This window comes from Neopelma chrysocephalum, unplaced genomic scaffold (genome assembly GCF_003984885.1).
Source record: "Neopelma chrysocephalum unplaced genomic scaffold, ASM398488v2 Primary Assembly neopelma1_96936, whole genome shotgun sequence".
Taxonomy (NCBI): Eukaryota; Metazoa; Chordata; class Aves; order Passeriformes; family Pipridae; genus Neopelma; species Neopelma chrysocephalum.
Window position 1 is genome coordinate 1,693,474 of NW_020925579.1, and position 17,605 is coordinate 1,711,078.

At 40.1% G+C, this 17,605-nt stretch overlaps 2 protein-coding genes across 7 annotated transcripts in view; one reads left to right on the forward strand and one right to left on the reverse strand.

Annotated features, from left to right (window-relative positions):
• Positions 1-4,026, reverse strand: part of FRMD3 (FERM domain containing 3) — a 149,779-nt gene extending 145,753 nt beyond the window's left edge. The window contains exon 1 of the mRNA XM_027670779.1: positions 3,867-4,026. The gene's annotated coding sequence lies outside the window, so the exon portion shown is untranslated. The remainder of the gene's footprint in view (positions 1-3,866) is intronic.
• Positions 4,027-8,376: 4,350 nt separating this feature from the next.
• IDNK (IDNK, gluconokinase) lies at positions 8,377-14,503 on the forward strand. 6 transcript variants are annotated; one of them, XM_027670809.1, is made up of 5 exons: positions 8,378-8,740; positions 9,216-9,246; positions 9,611-9,697; positions 11,436-11,479; positions 13,442-14,503. In XM_027670809.1, exons 3-5 carry the CDS (start codon positions 9,668-9,670, stop codon positions 13,803-13,805), a joined length of 438 nt encoding a protein of 145 aa, XP_027526610.1. In that variant the 5' UTR covers positions 8,378-8,740; positions 9,216-9,246; positions 9,611-9,667; the 3' UTR covers positions 13,806-14,503. The 6 variants fall into 6 exon arrangements, with proteins under 6 accessions (XP_027526612.1, XP_027526610.1, XP_027526613.1 ...); XM_027670807.1 differs by lacking the exon at positions 8,378-8,740 and adding an exon at positions 8,949-9,063; XM_027670811.1 differs by lacking the exon at positions 9,216-9,246 and having other exon boundaries at positions 8,377-8,740.
• Positions 14,504-17,605: the final 3,102 nt, after the last annotated feature.

A 17,605-nucleotide genomic window follows, 5' to 3' on the forward strand; every position in this document is an offset into this window, starting at 1 on the left:
CTGTTGGATCACTGGAGGTGTAGGGCCTGCAGTATTCTGTCGTTGCCTGCAGGGGGCACTGATGGGTCGCTGAAGGTGCAGAGCCTGCAGCTCTCTGTTGCAGTCGGCAGGGGGCGCTGTTGGGCTCTGGTGGTCACCACATGGGGAGAGGGGCCTGGGGGGTTTGGTCTCGGATCACGGGAGGAGCCGAAAAGAAGATGGGGGACCCCACCCTCAATGGAAGGAAGGGGTAAGGAAGGCAGTTCATCCCCAACAGGACTCACTGTGGTTCTCAGTTGATGGTGCCCCAAAAGCTCCTCCTTTTCTCCCAACGAGCACAGAGACTCTCCAATGAAACACAGCAGATCCGGGCTGGGGACAAGAGACAGCTCCCAGGCCAAGCTGAAGTCAGCAGTCCGGGCTGACCAGGGCGGGCAGTCAGACAAACAGGCTTCCAGGCCTTCTCTCCAAATGCTCCACACACAGACCCTGTCTCCGTCCTCCAAAAAGAACGCAGCAGACTGCCTGTCTCCCCTCCGAGCAGAGCCAGCCTTCAAAAATGGGCCATTACCTAAGAATGTAGCTCGGCGGGCTAAATCTTTTGTAAAGCTAATGACCTCCCCTTCCCCCTTCCCTGTTTGAACTCTGTTTCTCTTACAGGGAAGCAGGGAAAGAAAAATTCCTCTCTCAGATTATAACCTATAACAAGTACCAAAAGACTTGGGATTTTCATGTTTGTACTCCAAAGGGAGCGAAACAAGCTGTCACTCCAAATCCACTAAAAATTGCGGGGCTGTCAGTGATATATTTGACCACAATTATTCCAGTAAAAAAGACCTAAAGTCCTACTAAAATCTGTACGGCTGTATGACAGCTTCCAGGGCACTGATAGTCCTGTGGCCTCCCCATTCCTTGGGTGTAGTTGTGAGCCACATCCATGGCTCACAGAGGGAGAAGTGGTAAGTCAGAAGCAGGTATTTTCTTACACTAATAAAGTTTAGCAATCTCTACAAAGCCTCAGAAGAAAGTATGGGAAGAATATTACAATTACAAGAACGATGGGTTGAATCTACTGTACAAACTTCTCAGCAAATTTCCTGCAGATGTCATCTGGAAGCTCAAACACTAATCATCATTTGTCTGAGTTAAGCTGGATTGCACAACACCACAGTTGAAATTTGCCTACTGGACTGTGAGAAATAAAGAATCGGTTTTATTACAAGCAAATGAATTTAACAAATCACTAACATAGGAGTTTTTCTTTACTAACCTATAAGGCGTATTGCGGAGTTGTAAGATGCCGGATTCAGCCTGGAACCGGTGTCAGGGAAACATGCGAACGGGAATAGGGAACTGTAAATGAATATTGGTAAGGAAACCCCTTATACCACATGGCTGGTCCTGGAAGCTGCCATGCTGCTGGACACTCCACCTCCCAGCACAACACAGCCAACCAGAAAGAGGGGAACGCCTCTTCTATGACGTAAACAGAGTTGAAGCTTAAGAATGTTTAAAAAGCGGGACTTTTGAATTGAAGGGTGTGTTCCTGAGAATCTTGTGTGCCTAGGACACCCAACACGTGTTGTAATTTTTCCTTTTCGTCTTATTCCTTTTGTTTTGCAAACTTTTGCCATCTTTCTAAATTCAATAAAATGAGATTTTTCTCTCAGGACCAATTTTTACATTGATTTTAATCCACACATGACAATTACCATGAAGGCAAATGTCAGTTCCCAGCCTTTGGTTCAGAGGATAAAGTCAGTGAGATGATTATCATGGTTCATTGAGTCCCAAGACTTCCCAAGATTTTCTTATCAGTAGGGATCAAAACATTTCTTTTGTACACTCTTCTCTTTTCGGGGAATATATTGCCAGTCCCACTGTTCTAATACCATTGTCAGGAAAACTACAGGAGGCAGAGTACTCTTTCAGTTTCCCATGCTGCCTTTTCTTACTGTTCCCACAAACTTCTTTCACTACTGGTTCTCTCTAGCTGCTTTCACACAATCTATGCAATACTCTTCCAGCTTGCTAACAGCCTCAGAGAAACCTAGCAGCTACCACTACTGAAAGATTTACAGGTTTTGCGTGTGCCACAACCAGTGGTTTCAGGTGTCTACAGTTAATTCAGTACCTACAGGAGCCTGATCATCTCATGCTGAAGGCAGAGTGGCTGCCACATTCATATATTTCCTCAGTCTATGATGAAAAAAAAATTCCCACACCATGATTTAATAATCCAAAAAAGGTACTCTCTATCTCCTGATCAAACTGAAGATCAGAGCTCTGTCCTCCTGACTGTATTTGTGCATAGACAAAAAATATAGCAATGAACATCTGATCAACTAAAAAGTTCATTTTTTAAGTAGGTAGAGGTGTGTTTGGTAGTAGTGTTGATAATCATAGAAAAGAGGTATTGCCTACCTGTAGCTTGAACAGTTCTTTTTATAGAATTTATCTAAATGAATGTTTAGTAAGATTCCAAATCAAAATACAGTCTAATGTTACACCAAACAATCACATTTTTTCAACTACATTATTGCAGGGAGGAGTAGATTTGATCATTACTGGGACACTAACAGTCATCATAAAATATACAACTACATTGGCAAAATATTCGGAGCTAGGCTTTGAAGAGCTCTGAGCATCCCAAAAGCCTTGCTAAGTGAGTGCACAGAGAAATAGTCCCCACTACTAACCTTTTTTGTGTGCTCTTTTATACTGTTCTTGTTACTGCGTGGAATTTGGATGCTCATGAGCAGAATTCTCCTGCAGTAACATCCTGTTTCCATGGCTGCTGCACATGCACTTTAAAACAGCTCAAAGTGCTTAGACCAGTTTTGGCTGGTTTTATAATTCTTTTTCTTCTTTTGGGGTTATTCTGATTTTTAATATTCCCATCATACAATTTGAATTTTACATCCTTTGTTTGCAGAGGTGGTTGTCTAACTTCAAGTGTGTCGAAAGCACTTTTCCAACCAGGACTGATCATCAAAGTTGGGGTCTACATGAGGAATCAGATTTAACACCATGTCTAATTTGCATAAATCAAGGTAAAGTCTAGCAAAAAAAACTTCTGCTTTGCACAAATTATGTCAGGTTCCTAGTACATTTTGTGAACAACTTAAGTAGTACAGGAAAAACATGTATCATATACAACAAGTATTTCAAGTTTGGTAATCTTGCTGGCATCTAATTTCTATCCAGAGTCTGTTATTAAAGTAATTACCACCATGATTTTTAAATAATAATATGCAACAATATTCAGTTTCTGATACAGCTCTCTTTGTATGTTCTGGTTTTTGTCATTAATTCCTTTCCAAATTACTCTAAGAACTGTTGCTTTGCATTGATCTGGTTCTCTTAATTATGTAAAAACTAATACAGGCAGGATTGCAATATCAAGTTGCAATTATCTTCGTTGTTGAACTTCCTTGCACATTAGAGGCTCTGTGGTGTAAGAGTTAAGTATGCTTGCAAGTGATTGCAGAATGGAGGCTTAGCTACCCGGGAAAGAGATGTGGACTAAATAAATGGAAAAAAGCCATCAGAGACACTAAGAAAGGATACTTCAAAAGCCTTCATTAATAACTGCTCAGAAATAGTAATCTTATTACTTACTAGTAGAAGCAGCATTTTAAGGTTACTTACTAGTAGAAGCAGCATTTTAAGATACATGTTCTCCCTGCCACTTCCCAAAGTCAGTGGGTGGCTACATCTTACTAATGCTTTGAGCGCTTTCAAAAGTTATTGTTCTACATCAATGCATACTGTTGCGATTGTAAAGTAATGAAATATGGGGTACATAACTTATACATCCTGGGTCTTAAGAGACAAATACAAGATAAGACAGTAAAATAATAAATCTTTGCAAAACCAGTACTTACAGTGGAGACCAGAATCTTTCCAAGTAACAAAGTAATCCTGGAGAAGCAACTTTTATTCTTACCCAGAGTGGAACAGAAACAGTCCTGGATGTCATCTTTAGCTATACCTGATTTCTTTTTGAAGGGACTGAAAAAAAAAAAAAGAAAATAGTCTTTCCATAATTCTGTGGTCTTCTTTATTTCCAGTCTGTCCCTGCAGTAACACTGAAGTTACTCCAGGCTACATGTGACTGTGGCCTGCAAGCAGTAGCTGTGCACTCCCCATCTACCTACACCACCTACACTACCTACACTACCTACACCAGCAGCCTCCTACACTCAGGCAGAAAGGTCCATGTATTTTCCTGACTGCTCTGAGCATCAGACATAACCCCTTGCCTCTTGCTGTCACTTTTGAATCACACTGCTGCAGCTGTAGTTGTTATTCTGGACTAAAACCACAGTAATTTTCACATTTTTTTGCACTCTCAATGTGGCAGATAAGTAAAATGTTTTTTATGAACTCAGCCTTTCAGACAGATTTTGATTTGTTGAGCACTTTTCTGAAGTATTTATGTTAGTCCACTGATTTTGTTCACATCACATGAAGAAAATTTTATGTGGTAAATCATACTTTGATTTCTTATACATAACTAAATTTGGCAGGACTATTGTCCGAACCTGGAGTTGGTATTGAAAGATTTACTTTGGATTACACTGATAAAATACAGTTTGTAAAATGAAGATGTTTTCAAAACCTAAGGAATAACCAAAACTAACTAATAAGTTAGGAACTAAGGAATAAAAATAACTAAGGAATAAAAAAACTAACTAATCTTCCACTTCTTATCTATGTTATTTTTTTGAAAGTCAGTCAACCAGCCATTGCATAAGCAGATTATAGAATTTCCTTTGCTGTTGCTAGAAAAATTTAAATCATTTAACAATAACTTCTGTGTTTAGAGTTATGCATATTTAATCTTTAGATAAATGTTTTCTTAAGCTTCCCTGTACAGAAATTAGTCAGCTAGGGCATGTTCAGATTATAGTATGATCTGAAGTCCAGCATTCTTTTTTTGCCTCTAACTAGTCTCAGATAATTCTTCAGCTTCACAATCAAGCTGATAACATACCTATATCACTTAGAAGAAACAAAGTAAAGTCACCCTTGTTCACTCTGACCTGGGTTTTTTGTACCACTAACTGGAAAAATAAGAAGAGTTATTTACAGTGCTCATTTTTTATTTCAAGAACATTGTACTCTAAGGGTCTGCACTTCAGTATGAACAAAATGGGATGAGGTATTATGTACAAATACTTAACGTGATTTTTAAAACATATAACAGCTTTAGTTTGATTTACTGATCCCAGCTGTCTAAAATCTTGACAGATTTATCAAACTGATGATTTTCTTCTCAGTACTGGCAAATCCTGTTGCATGCTGAGAGCCAGTATGAACTAAGTTCTCCCAAACCCCAAATATCTACTGTAGAATCCAAAGGAAAGGACTTCGGACAATGTATCGACTTTGCTTGCATAGAACAAATCTGAAAATTTTTGGTACAGTTTCAATCAACACAGACATAATTTGAGGATTATTTACTTAAAAATGAGGACTAACTGTGGCCATCAGAACACTGCAGTACAGGTTATTTCAGCTACTCTTCTCACAGTGAACACATCTTATTAACACTCTGTATTTACTATCAATACATACTCAGAATTTAATTTGAACCCCTAAACGTCTACATAAATTTAGCTGCTTGCAAAACAGTCTTTCTCTCCTCAGGATTCAGAAAGTTCAGATTACCCAATGTATCTAAGCCCTTGCTTTTATAAGAAGCAGATTCCATGATGATGGATGTTCCTGGCAAGCTTTAAGAGACCCTGTGCACTTCTGTAGTAGTTCACCATTATGCTGTGATAAGATTCCATTAGGAATTACCATAGGAATGTGTTTTTTCTACTTTGAATTTGGCAATATTCTGAATACAATAGACCTTTCCTAGTATTCTTGAGAAGGAAGTAGATACAGTTAAGGAAATAACTCCAGGAGAGTAGAACTCTTTCATTCGTATTTCATGTTACCCTTCTCTAAAATTAGGCAGCTAAATTAAGTAGATGATGAAGCTTTACTGAATTCCATAAATTCAGTATCAGTCAATTAGTCAAACCAGAGTCTCGGAAAGACACTGAAAATACTCGCAAAAAGCCATAAAATATACAAAATTCCATTTTTAAAAGTATTTAAAAATACAGTACCTGGAAGATTCTTTAGGGCCTTAGGAGTACTTAGTGGGTTTTCTGGTAGGTATTCTTCAGGTTTTTTGCCTTTTAATTCTGGAATGTTCATCCTTCACCTATTATTAAATATAATAAATATCAGAAGACATTTACATTCCATTGTCTCTTATTTCAGCTATGTAAATGTATTGTGGAGTTCATGAAACCATACAGGATTTTTTATATAACTACATCAGAGCTTCAGAATCAAGTTATATATTCTGACAACATTAGAAATAAAAATAATTTTAAATGCTATGGAAAATCACCCATTTGCCACCTATGGCAAATTGTCTTCAAAGAAACAGCAGCATCAGAATAAACTTCCTAAGATGTACATACATCATTAAATGATGAAGACTAATATTAAACTCCTCCATGTTATTAAAGAAATAATAAGTGGAAAAATATTTTTTTTTGTCTGTGACTAGGACAGACTGGAAGGGAAATCCTCATTCAACTCAAACAAAAAGGATCCATATATTTAACTCAATCTACAACTTAATTAAACACATCTTAAGTGGATATTGAAGCATACACAATGTCATGATGTTAAGTCAACCGTTTGGCTGAGTTTTATCCAGTCATCTCTCCAGTTGACTACTAACATGAATTATTCTGCACAAGTCACATGAATCACACCAGCAGGAAGTCTGAATGTAATTGTCCTCTTCACATTGCCCATAGGCTCCTATGTTTGTGCAATTCAATTAGTTTTCTCCAGATCTTTTTCTTCTCCCTGCAGCAGCATTTGAAGAGTGCACTGCTGTCCGTACAGCTCTGTCAGTGCATGCTCATGGTTTGTTAGCTTGGGATTGAACAAAAGAGAACGCCTAGCAAGACCTCCTGCAAATAGACAGATAGAAAATAGTTATTAGATGACATCACACCAGTATGACATGGCTTTTTTTCCAAAACGCAAAGATAAGCATTGTGAAAAAACCCTGTCAAATAGAGAAGTATGTTTTCTCTGCTTTGTAGTAATTAAACTGGATAAAATTGTGACAATCTGGTTACAAAAGTGGTCAGGTGTGCACTGTAGGTGGGGTAGCCCATTGCTCTTCATGTTAGCAAAATCTCAAGGATTGTTGTGACGGAGCAGTTAAAGTTTTAATTCTGGGAATCAGAGTAGCAATTGTGACAATGTTTCCAGGGTCAAAGTGACCAATAGTATTTTTGGGTTTGTTCATTTGGACCTCCTAAGAACCGTTATCTGAATGAAGCATTTTTCTCTGCCTCACAATTAATCAGCAAAAAAATGGAAAATATTAATGCAAATTCAATTAGTTTAGCACAATCATATGGGTATTACAGAAAATACATATTCAGTCACAGGGCACCTTACAGGAATCATTGTGGTCTGTTAGTAATTTGAGGACTGGCCTGTTTCAGTAATAGCCTAATATCTTCCAAGGTTCTGGTCTTTGTTAAGAATTTCTTAATAGGTATGTGAAATACAGGCAGTTTCAAATCTCAATTACATGATCAGAGACCAATAACAGTCAAAAAAACAAAAAAAGGCAAAAAAAAAGCAAGGCATTCATCATTTGTAACGTTATTTGAAGTACCATGCAAGAGAAATAAAATTTCTTGCAGACTGGGAGACTTAATGTACTTTCTGAGAATTTCTTGTTTGATTCATGTTAAAAAAAATGAGGAAAAATATAAGGAAAACTTCAGCACTGGTTGGCAGCACCACTGTATTGGATCCTTGAAGAGCTTTAAAAATGTTTTATATATGTACATGATAATAGCAAGAATACTTGGAATCTATGAGCATTTCCACAGTTTCCACAATCCTGCCCCTCTTCTCAGCCCTGTTGAGGCCTCACCTGGAGTGCTGTGTACAGTTCTGTGCTCCTCAGTACAAGAGCAGCATGGAGCTCCTGAACAGAGCCCAATAGAGGGCTACAAAGGTGATTAAGGGACTGGAGCAACTGTCTTACGAGGAAAGGCTGAGGAAACGGGGCCTGTTTAGCCTGGAGAAGAGACAACTGAGAGGGGAACCTAATCAATGTACACAAGTATCTGAAGGGAAGGTGCCAAGAGGACAGAGCCAGGCTCTGCTCGGTGGTGCCAAGCAATAGGATGAAAGGCAGCGGGCAGAAACTGAAACACAGGAAGTTCAAACTGAACATGAGGAAGAACTTCCTTACTGTGAAGGTGACTGGGCACAGGTGCAGGCTGTCCTGAGAAGCCGTGGAGATATTCAAAAGCCGGGTGGACAGAATCCTAATGTGCTTGAGCCATGGGGCTGGAGTAGATGACACCACCGGTGGTCCCTTCCAGCCTTACCATCCTGTGATTCTGTGATTTAAAAGTATGACTGGAGCAATTATTAAAGCAATACTAAAACAGAGTTAGCCATGGCATGGCCGATGCCTTAATTAAAGTTTAACAGCAAACCTTTATGAGCAAAAGGTAAAGCAGCAACCAAGAAGCACGCTTTAACAAAGACGGCAGAAATTACTGTTTCTATTAAATTCGCGTGTGTTGCTGAGGCTGCAAACGGTGAATACCGTGCTGGGGACCGCTGGGAAAGAAACGCCCGACCAGAGAGAGAAGCCTTAAACAAAGAGGTCCGGGAGATGATCCGGTAACTTCACTACAAGGTTCGACTGCAGAGAATAGGAGCGGGGCACACGACACGCCTGTCCTGTGTTCCCAGGTAAGGGGAGAAGGATTATGGTCCCGGGTAGCCACACGGGGCGCCCGTGCCAGGGCAGGAGGAGGTACTTTAGCCGCTTCCCCCACAGCCGCCCTGGGGCCGCCCTCTGCCTGGAGCCGCGGGTGGGCCTGCACCCGCCTCCTACCGCCAGGCCCGGGAACGAGGGCAGGCCGGGACGGCGGCACAGGAGAGCAGAGGAGCAGCGGCAGAGCGGGCCGGGGCCGGCATGGTGCTGGTGGTGGTGATAGGCGTGAGCGGCTCGGGAAAGTAGGTACCAGGAAGGCGGCGAGGCAGAGCGACGGATGCCCCGACCGGGGCTCGGCGCTGCTGGAGCCCGGCTGTTCGGGCGCGGATGCGGGTGCGGGGGGTGCGCAGCTCACGGCAGGGGTGCGTAACCGGCCCTTTGTGTTTCCCCGCAGGACCACGGTGGGTTCCCGCTTGGCAGCGAAGGTAGGACTACCTCGCACCGCGTGTGGGCCGCCCTCCGCGGGGGCGGGGCGGGCGAGCACCCCCCTGCGCCGGGCGGGAGCAGCGGGCCGGCCTCCGCCCGGCTTGCCGCTCCCCGAAGCGGGCTTGGGTGGCAGCCGCTGGCGCGGTGGTGCCTGCACCGACTTCAGTTCAGTGCCGTGATGCAACAGCTGTTGCTGCTACCAAGCCGACTTAGTATTGTTTTGCTAATCACCATGGCATAACCGATGATTCACACTGTGATGTAAAAAGCCTGTAATTTCTTAGGTGTCGTCTTTGTGAATTCAGTGATCCTTATTATCTCACCTGGTATGGCTGAAAGACCATGTATTTATTTTTTTCTTAGCTGGGATGGAAATTCTATGATGCAGACAATTATCATCCTCTAGAGAATAAAAAGAAAATGGCAGGAGGAATACCACTAAATGATGAGGTACCTTATATAAACCCTGTAAGAACTGTCATCCATACTGTTATCTCTGTAACCTCATGCACGTCCTGTTAAAGTAGATGATGCTTTTACTATGTAGACTGGTCTGACAAGCACAGGTCTGCATTTGGTAAGGCAGGGGAGGCTTCTTGTGTTACAGAGGATTCTGGCTAAAGAAGTAGTTTATCAAAGCATGCTTGGCAGATCACAAGGGGTATGCTGCTGTTTCAGAATTTGTCAGACGTCTCTCCCTCTACATGCATGCACAGAGTTGCATTTTTGGATTAGAATCATAGAATCTTAGAATATCCTGAGTTGGAAGGGACCACAAGAATCATAGAGTTCCTGGCCCTACACAAGACAACTCCATAAATTTGTTACTCTTCTCTCAAGTCACTTTCCACCATTTATCACTGGTTGACTGGGGAGGTCCCAGATGATTGAAGGTTAGCTAATGTGATGCCCAGCTAAAAGAAGGGCCAGAAGGAGGATCCAGGGAATTGCAGGCCTGTAAGCCTGGCCTCAGTGTTGGGTAAGGTTGTGGAACAGATTATCTTGAGTGCAATCACAAGGCATGTGCAGGACAATCAGGCGTTCAGGTCCAGCCAGCATGGGTTTATGAAAGGCAGGTCCTGCTTGAGCAACCTGATTTCCTTCTATGACCCACCTAGTAAATGAGGGAAAGGTTGTGGATATTGTCTACCTGGATTTTAGTAAAGCCTCTGATACCATTTCCCAAAGCATTCTCCTGGAGAAACTGGTTTCCCATGTCTGGATTAAAAACTGGCTGGATTTATCTGAAAAAAATTCTCTAGATTCTTTTTACAAGCTTCATTCTTTCACTGGTGTTTGGAAGCCTGTATGTTGTCTGAAGCGGCATTGCACACTTGAATGAGTAAACCATTGGTGCATGCTGCTCAGCAAGAGTGAAGCATCTCTTCTGAAAAACCAGAGGTGTAAAATTGTGAGGGTCTTCTTAAATGCCAGGGGTAAGTTACTCTGTAATGTCAGCAACAAAATATTGTTGCATTTATTTGTCCATGTTATCATTTGTTGTGCTCACCCAGCAGTAACAGCATTGAAAGATTACATGGGAGCAGTTGTTTCATGCTCATTAGGCATGACAAAAGTTTGTGGAAGCTTAAAATTTCAGATTAAAGAAACAGCTGATCAATCACTCACATTGTAATTGCCTAACTACTGAGCAAAAGTGTTGAAAAATTGTGGCTATGATTACATTTATTTGTGATTGCTACCAACATAAATAAACTAAGTTATTGAAGATAATTAGATTTAGATCTGTCTGTTCCTGAAAACCTCAACTTGCGTCCAAAATGGGCGGGGGGAGGTGTGTGACACTATATAAGGGAAAAGAAATAACAATTTAAGTTGTACATTTGAATTGTATAATAGAAGCAAGAGAGAAGTTGACTGTCCTTTAGGGGTTTGCAAGGTGCATGCTATGCTTGAATACATATTAACTTCCATCATATACTTGTAGATACCTGTAATATAAAAAGTTCTATTCCACTAAAAGCATCTTATTGATAAAATGCCTAGCACTTCTTATTAGCCTTGAGGCAGTGGTAGCAAATCTACATAGGAAGAAAGAGATTCAAAACTGAACTTGCTGTACAATTTAATGCTAATTTTCATCTCTAGTCAAATGTTTGAGATGTTAGAAGCAATCATTTCAAATTAATTTCATAAAGAATTTTGAACTAACTTGTTTTCTTTCTAGGACAGGATTCCTTGGCTTTGTACATTGCACAATATACTAAGGAGGTAAGAGAATATCTAGCTTTAAAAAGTTTTAGCTAAAGACAGAAAAAGTACCAGAAGTGTTTTCCCCATTGCATTCCAAAGCAGAAATGTATGTAGTAGCGTAAAGACATTCTACAGGTAGTATTTTGACTAATCTAAGCTGTCATAAGAATTGCTGAGCATGAGCTAATCCCTGAGTAATAGTATGGGAAATGGTTGCCAATGATAGTTGTTTTTCTACTATCTGGATAAAAATAATTTCAAGGATCCAGTTCATTAATAAGCCTGACATTAGCTACTTACAAAGAACATAATCACAAAATACACCAATAATAACAGTAGGATAAAATACAGCTATTTTGAGTAAGATATAGTATCGAGCTTTTTTGACGCTGCTTGAGTTTGCTGGAGTATACTCTGCAAATTTGTAGATGACACCAAAATGGGAGGACTAACTGATGCAGAGAGACCTTGAAAGGCTGTAGAAATGGACTGGCCGGAACCTCATGCATTTTAAGTAGTGCAAGTCCTGCCCTTGGGGAGGAACAAGCCCAGGCACTGGTACAGACACTGAGGGACACTCAGCTGTAAAGCAGCAGAAAAGGGCCTGAGGGAGCTGCGGTGGACACCTAAGTCGAACATATGCCAACAATGTGCTCTTCTGGCAAGGCAGGCAACGATATCTAGGGCTATATTAGACAAAGTACTGTTAGTAGGTCAAGGGAGGTGATCCTTCCCCTCTCCTTTTCACTGGTGAGGCCACACTTGGCCTCGTGTGTATCAGTTCTGGGCTCCTCATTATGAGAGAGGCATGGACATACTGGAGAGCATCCAACAATGACGAAGGGACTGGAGCATCTCCCAAATGATGAAAGGCTGGGAGAGCAGGGACTGTTTAGCTGGGCTTTACACAGTGGCTGTTGCTTGTGCACATTAGGTGAGCATACCTCACTGGAGCGCAGGTTAATTCACTGAGAAATTTGTCTGGATTGATTTGCTGGATTCATTGCTTTATGTTGTGTGCTAGCCCAATGCCACTGCCCAGCTACAGAAAGTTTGCAAAGTGTACTTTAAAAGAGCCTAATGCCAGTGTTTAATTATTACTACGAGTAACTAGATGAGGCTGGCATTGGCTTACCTACGTGATAATGGTATGTATTAAAAGTTCTTACTTCCCTTTGAACCTAAATCTGATGACCATAGAATGATTTTTAAATAGGTTTGTACCTAATTTTGATTACAGAATGTATTTTCTTAGGCAGGCATTTTACTCACTCTGCATAGAGACAACTAATTCTGGATTTGCTTTTCGGTGGAACAGATATACCCATAGTTTAATGCTTTGTTTTAAGAAACCTTGCCAGGAAAAAATACATGTGCAAAGCATCCATTGACCTGCATCCAATCTCGTGTTTAACCTGAAATGGGCTTATATGCAGTGCTGCCAATGAGGATGGTTACAGGAAACATAAAATAAAATATTACAGTTAAATCTGAGAGAAGAAAACAGGTGTTGAAAATAAACCTGCATGTGTATTTAAGAACAGTGCTCTGTACTGTTCATCAGCCACTTACCTCTAGGCAGGTTAGTATAGTAATTTATAGATAACGGATAGGGATTTGTATGGATAGTCAATTCCTGTTCTCAGCAATTAAGAAATGATCTTGACACTTCCTTATGCTAGAATTTAATTTAATTTGGGGCAGAATGGTGGCTAATAAACAAGGTCCCTAAGACTGAGATTTTACCAGGAGGCTGGCTGGCCTGACTTCATTTTCAAATCACATCTTTACCTGGATTGGAAATTTGGTTTCAAAATCCTGTCAGAATTACTCAAATACCACTGTCAATATACCATTACTGCTATGGCTGTCCTCTTTGAGGAGCCAGGGCTTGTTTACCTTGTTCAGCAGAACTAACAAGCCATTTTGTTAAACTACATGTGAATATGTAAAGATTTTTGCTTTTTTTCTTTTTGATAGAGAAGACTCATCCAGACAAGATGCAATTCTGGCCTGTTCTGCTCTGAAGAAGATGTATAGGCATATATTAATTAATGGAGCACCTGCAATTGAGACAGAGCAACCAGAAGAAAAACCATCACTAAAGATCCTATTTGTTCATTTGGATGGGCCTATAGACATCATTGCTGGCCGCCTGGAGAAGCGGAGGGGTCATTTTATGCCACCTCAACTTCTCAAGTCTCAGTTTGATACTCTGGAGCCTCCTAGTGCACCCGAGAACTTCATTACTGTCAGTCTAGAAAAACCTCTCCCTGAAATAGTGCTAGAGATTGAGAGCACCATTTTTCAGGGTGAGGCATTGGTGGAGTCATTTTCTGAATGACACATATAGAAATTCTCTTGAGGATATCAAGGTTATGAAAGAGGATTTTAATTATTAAATCGATTATTAAATCAAACCAATTTATTATTCATTTACTTAAATGGATTGCAATATTAAGAGCTGGTTTACTACTCTTGGTTTTTTTTCATCCTAGCTCTGTAAAAGACATAAAAGGTAAAATTTTCAAGAACTTTCAACTTTTTAAACCCTTCACTATATGAAGACAAAACTCTCATTTTAGTAAGAACCCTAAAATGGAAGTCAAGACTCCCATTTTAGCAAGAGCCAGGAAAATCCTGCCAAGGTCACAGAGAATAATTTATTTTCTTTAATTTTAATGTTTACTCTGTCAGACATGGAGATGGGCACATCTGCTATTACGAGATTAAGTAATTTACAGCTTTGCCAGAAACAATATATTTTTCTGGAAGAGGCAGGAGTATGCATGATGTTCCTACACCACCACTGTCTCACTGCCAGATTTTCAACAAGTTGCAGCCTCTGCATTTGTGACCTTGCCGACCTCACCAGAGCACTGATGACATCATGAGAACTTTCATGAACTCTTACTGTATGCACTGAACACCAAGCTAAAATATGTGAGAAAAAAAAGGCAGTGGTGGTGACATAATATACAAAATACAATTGTATAGACAGCTTTGGAAATAAAGTATAAGTGGCATCATGCTGGCTCTGAACTTGCATCTTTAATGTACAAAGTGTACACATTGAATTTGAGTGTGAATCAACCAGTGATCTAAGGTACTGAATGCAAGATTGACAGATTTTTTTTTTTTAGAAAACTTACTCTTTCACAGTTGGACCTTCTCCTTCACTTCCCTTTTCTGGTGGGCTTTAGTCTTCCACCTCAGCCCATGTCCATACATCTGCTTGAAAGCTGTAGATCAAACTATTCCTAACATACATTTTTCACACATTTTTTGTGATCAGAAAATTCCAAATTTTCACCTAGCTCACAGAATTTAAGGTTAAAATCCTTCTTTATTGCTGAAATATTTTTTAAAAAGTACTTTATGTCATGTTACACAAGAGGTGCCTTTTTAGCTTAACTAAATGAAATCTTCAGATAGTTTCTGTGAGAAAGATTTGAGTTTTGTCTGAATGGAGACATCCCCATGTGCTGTCAGATGTGGATTACTTTTAGTGTATCATGCAATTTTTTTTACTCCTAGGAGGATGGATGAACTCCTGTAGAAGCAAACTCGTGTTTCAAAGCATCTTTAGTGTCATTTTTACCTGGATAACTAGTTGAAAAATGTTTGTCTTGGTTCTCACTGTGTCTAAAAATAATAAGGGCTTTGTGGTTTACTAGACAAACTACTGTGCTTAAGTCAGTGCAATAAATGGGCATTATCTTCCTGAAAGTGGCCATTTTTAGACACTGAATTGGGATTGTAGGCATTAATGCACACACCCAGAACTGGTCTTTTCCTGTTTGTTTGTGACCTGAAGGGAGAGAGAGAATACCAGATAGTTACCAGTTTTAGCCTGCTTTTGTAACTACAGCTAGCTCTCAAATCAGAGTCTGTTTGTTCTGAGAGCCTGGTGTGCAAGTTTAAGACACAAAGACAAAGTTAAGTACAAGAGACAGGCGTGTGTGTCTGCTTCTTAACATCCTCAAATTTCAGACCCCTTCAAACCAAGTGACTTGTCAGAACTGTACAAGTTTAGTAGCAATGAAAATCACAGAAACGGCACCCTCTTGTGGCACCTCTGCTTTTAATGAGGTCTTAATTTTCACCCAGGACCCCTGGTGGCCAGCATGCAGGACTCTCACTGCTGCGACCCAGGTTCGAATCCCAAGTCCCCCGGGCAGATGGTAGCTCGTTAGCCCTGTGTGGCCATCCATCTATGAGAAGGTCACTCTAAACAAACCTACGTCCTGAGGACCTCACTGCCATTGTCCAAGCTCGCTTGGCCCCGGCAGATGAACCTTAGGATTAAAGGGTGGGCTCAGTTCAGCGCAGGCTGTGTCTCACCTAAAAAATCCATTGCGCAGGCTGGAAAGGTAAAAGACCTTTCCCCAAATCTTCGTTCGCGAAGACTGGCCATTATTATTATTATTATTAATTTTCACCCAATACACCATTTTACAAACGAAGAGCTTACCTAATGCACCCGTTATTAACTATAGATTTATGTACACTTTTTTCAGACACAATAAAACCAGATCAGGACACTCTACAATGATAGAAAAGCAGCTACATCCTGCCATGCACAGATACAATCAAACCTTTAAATAATTTTTTTAAAAATGGGCAACATTTTCAAGTGTGAGTTCTGAGAAGGCAAGACTCTAATTTTAAGATCTACTTGTCAGCATTTATAGAATGCTCACAAAGTGGCTGTAACCAACAGAATATTGTACTCAACTGTTAAAAACCATTCTCTTTTAGGGAATTTTATGTAAGCATCTTGGGCTTAGTAAGTCTTCTAAACAAACTAGTATGTTTGTACTTAGAGGCAGTTTATGCTTCTTCAAATTAGGTCAGGGTATTTCTCACTCTTTCCTTCTATGCCACAAACATTTCCTTCCCTTAACCTTTTAATATATTTGCATTTTGCTTTTACTTAAAGGTACTGCATAGAAGGTTGTTGTGAACTTAATCAGTTAAGTAGTCTGTTACCTGCTATTCTGAAAGACAACAAAGCATTACTTCTGTTCACTTATATCCTGTGCATCCCAAATTAAAAGATTAAGATGTGAATTATCCCAGTACTAACCACATAAAACTACCCTCAGATATTAATGAAGCTGTGAATATGTACAGTAGAAGAAAAAGCAGAACAATCCCTGTCCAAACACAATCCTACACCATTTCATTTACTTGTTTGGTTTCGTTTGGGTTTTTTTGTTTGGGTGGTTTTTTATTTTATTTTTTAAGTGAACTTAACACTATATTAGGGATGTTGTATTCAAGTTAGTTGTGCAGGTTATTATATTTAGCAAAGCTTATCTGGATGCAAGTACTCTGTCCATTTTTTGAAATATATTTAGCAAATGCAACAAAAACTGGGGAGGAAATGCCTGGAGTTAGAAATTGCTTTTTCTATCTCTGAGCCCGAAGTATCTATGGAAGATACACATACTATACATCCTCAAGAATTTGTGCTAAGCACCGTTTATAACATGCTGTGTAAATACTGTACCTACTACAGCACAGACATTTTTCAATGCCAAAATGAGGAAATGAAATGCTATGTATCCCAATGACAGTATGAATTTATACATTAAACACAGGAAGGGTAGAGTCTTATTAAACTGCACAAGTTATACAGGCAAAAGGAACAGACCAGGTGCCTGCCACTGTAGCCCTAAATTGAGATGTCATTTTATAATTTTTTTTATTAATAATATTTACTTTATTATGCAGCCTCTGAATCAAGATGAGAATTAGGCAGACCACATCCTTTACCAAACTAGCCATCTTGCTGTCACATTCCCAATAGTGTTTCACTTGAATATATGCATTTTAAATCTTTTAAATTACATCTGCCAGTCACACTACTGTGACTTTTAGATTTTTTTCTTTTTGCAGCAGTTACTTTCTCTAGCAGTAGTTTGATGATCAGGCAAGGCAGTTTTGCAGACAACCTTGTCAGGTGACTTGGTCCAATGCAGGGGAAAACAAGAAAGTAGGAAAATAAAGAAACAACCTGCAGGCACACATGCCCTTCTGGTCCAAAATGCAAGCTGCAGATTTCAAATACAAGTTATCGAAGCGCTTGGAGTTAATGATAAGATTGCTTCTGAAAGAAGAAGTAGATGATAACTCTGA

Bases quoted from the DNA above. Each gene is read 5' to 3' on its own strand.
- IDNK (XM_027670807.1), top strand. From the start codon at position 9,023: ATGGTGCTGGTGGTGGTGATAGGCGTGAGCGGCTCGGGAAA. The intron at 9,247-9,610 runs GTAGGACTACCT...TTTTTTTCTTAG, and splicing joins GTTCCCGCTTGGCAGCGAAG to CTGGGATGGAAATTCTATGA. The intron at 11,480-13,441 runs GTAAGAGAATAT...TCTTTTTGATAG, and splicing joins TTGCACAATATACTAAGGAG to AGAAGACTCATCCAGACAAG.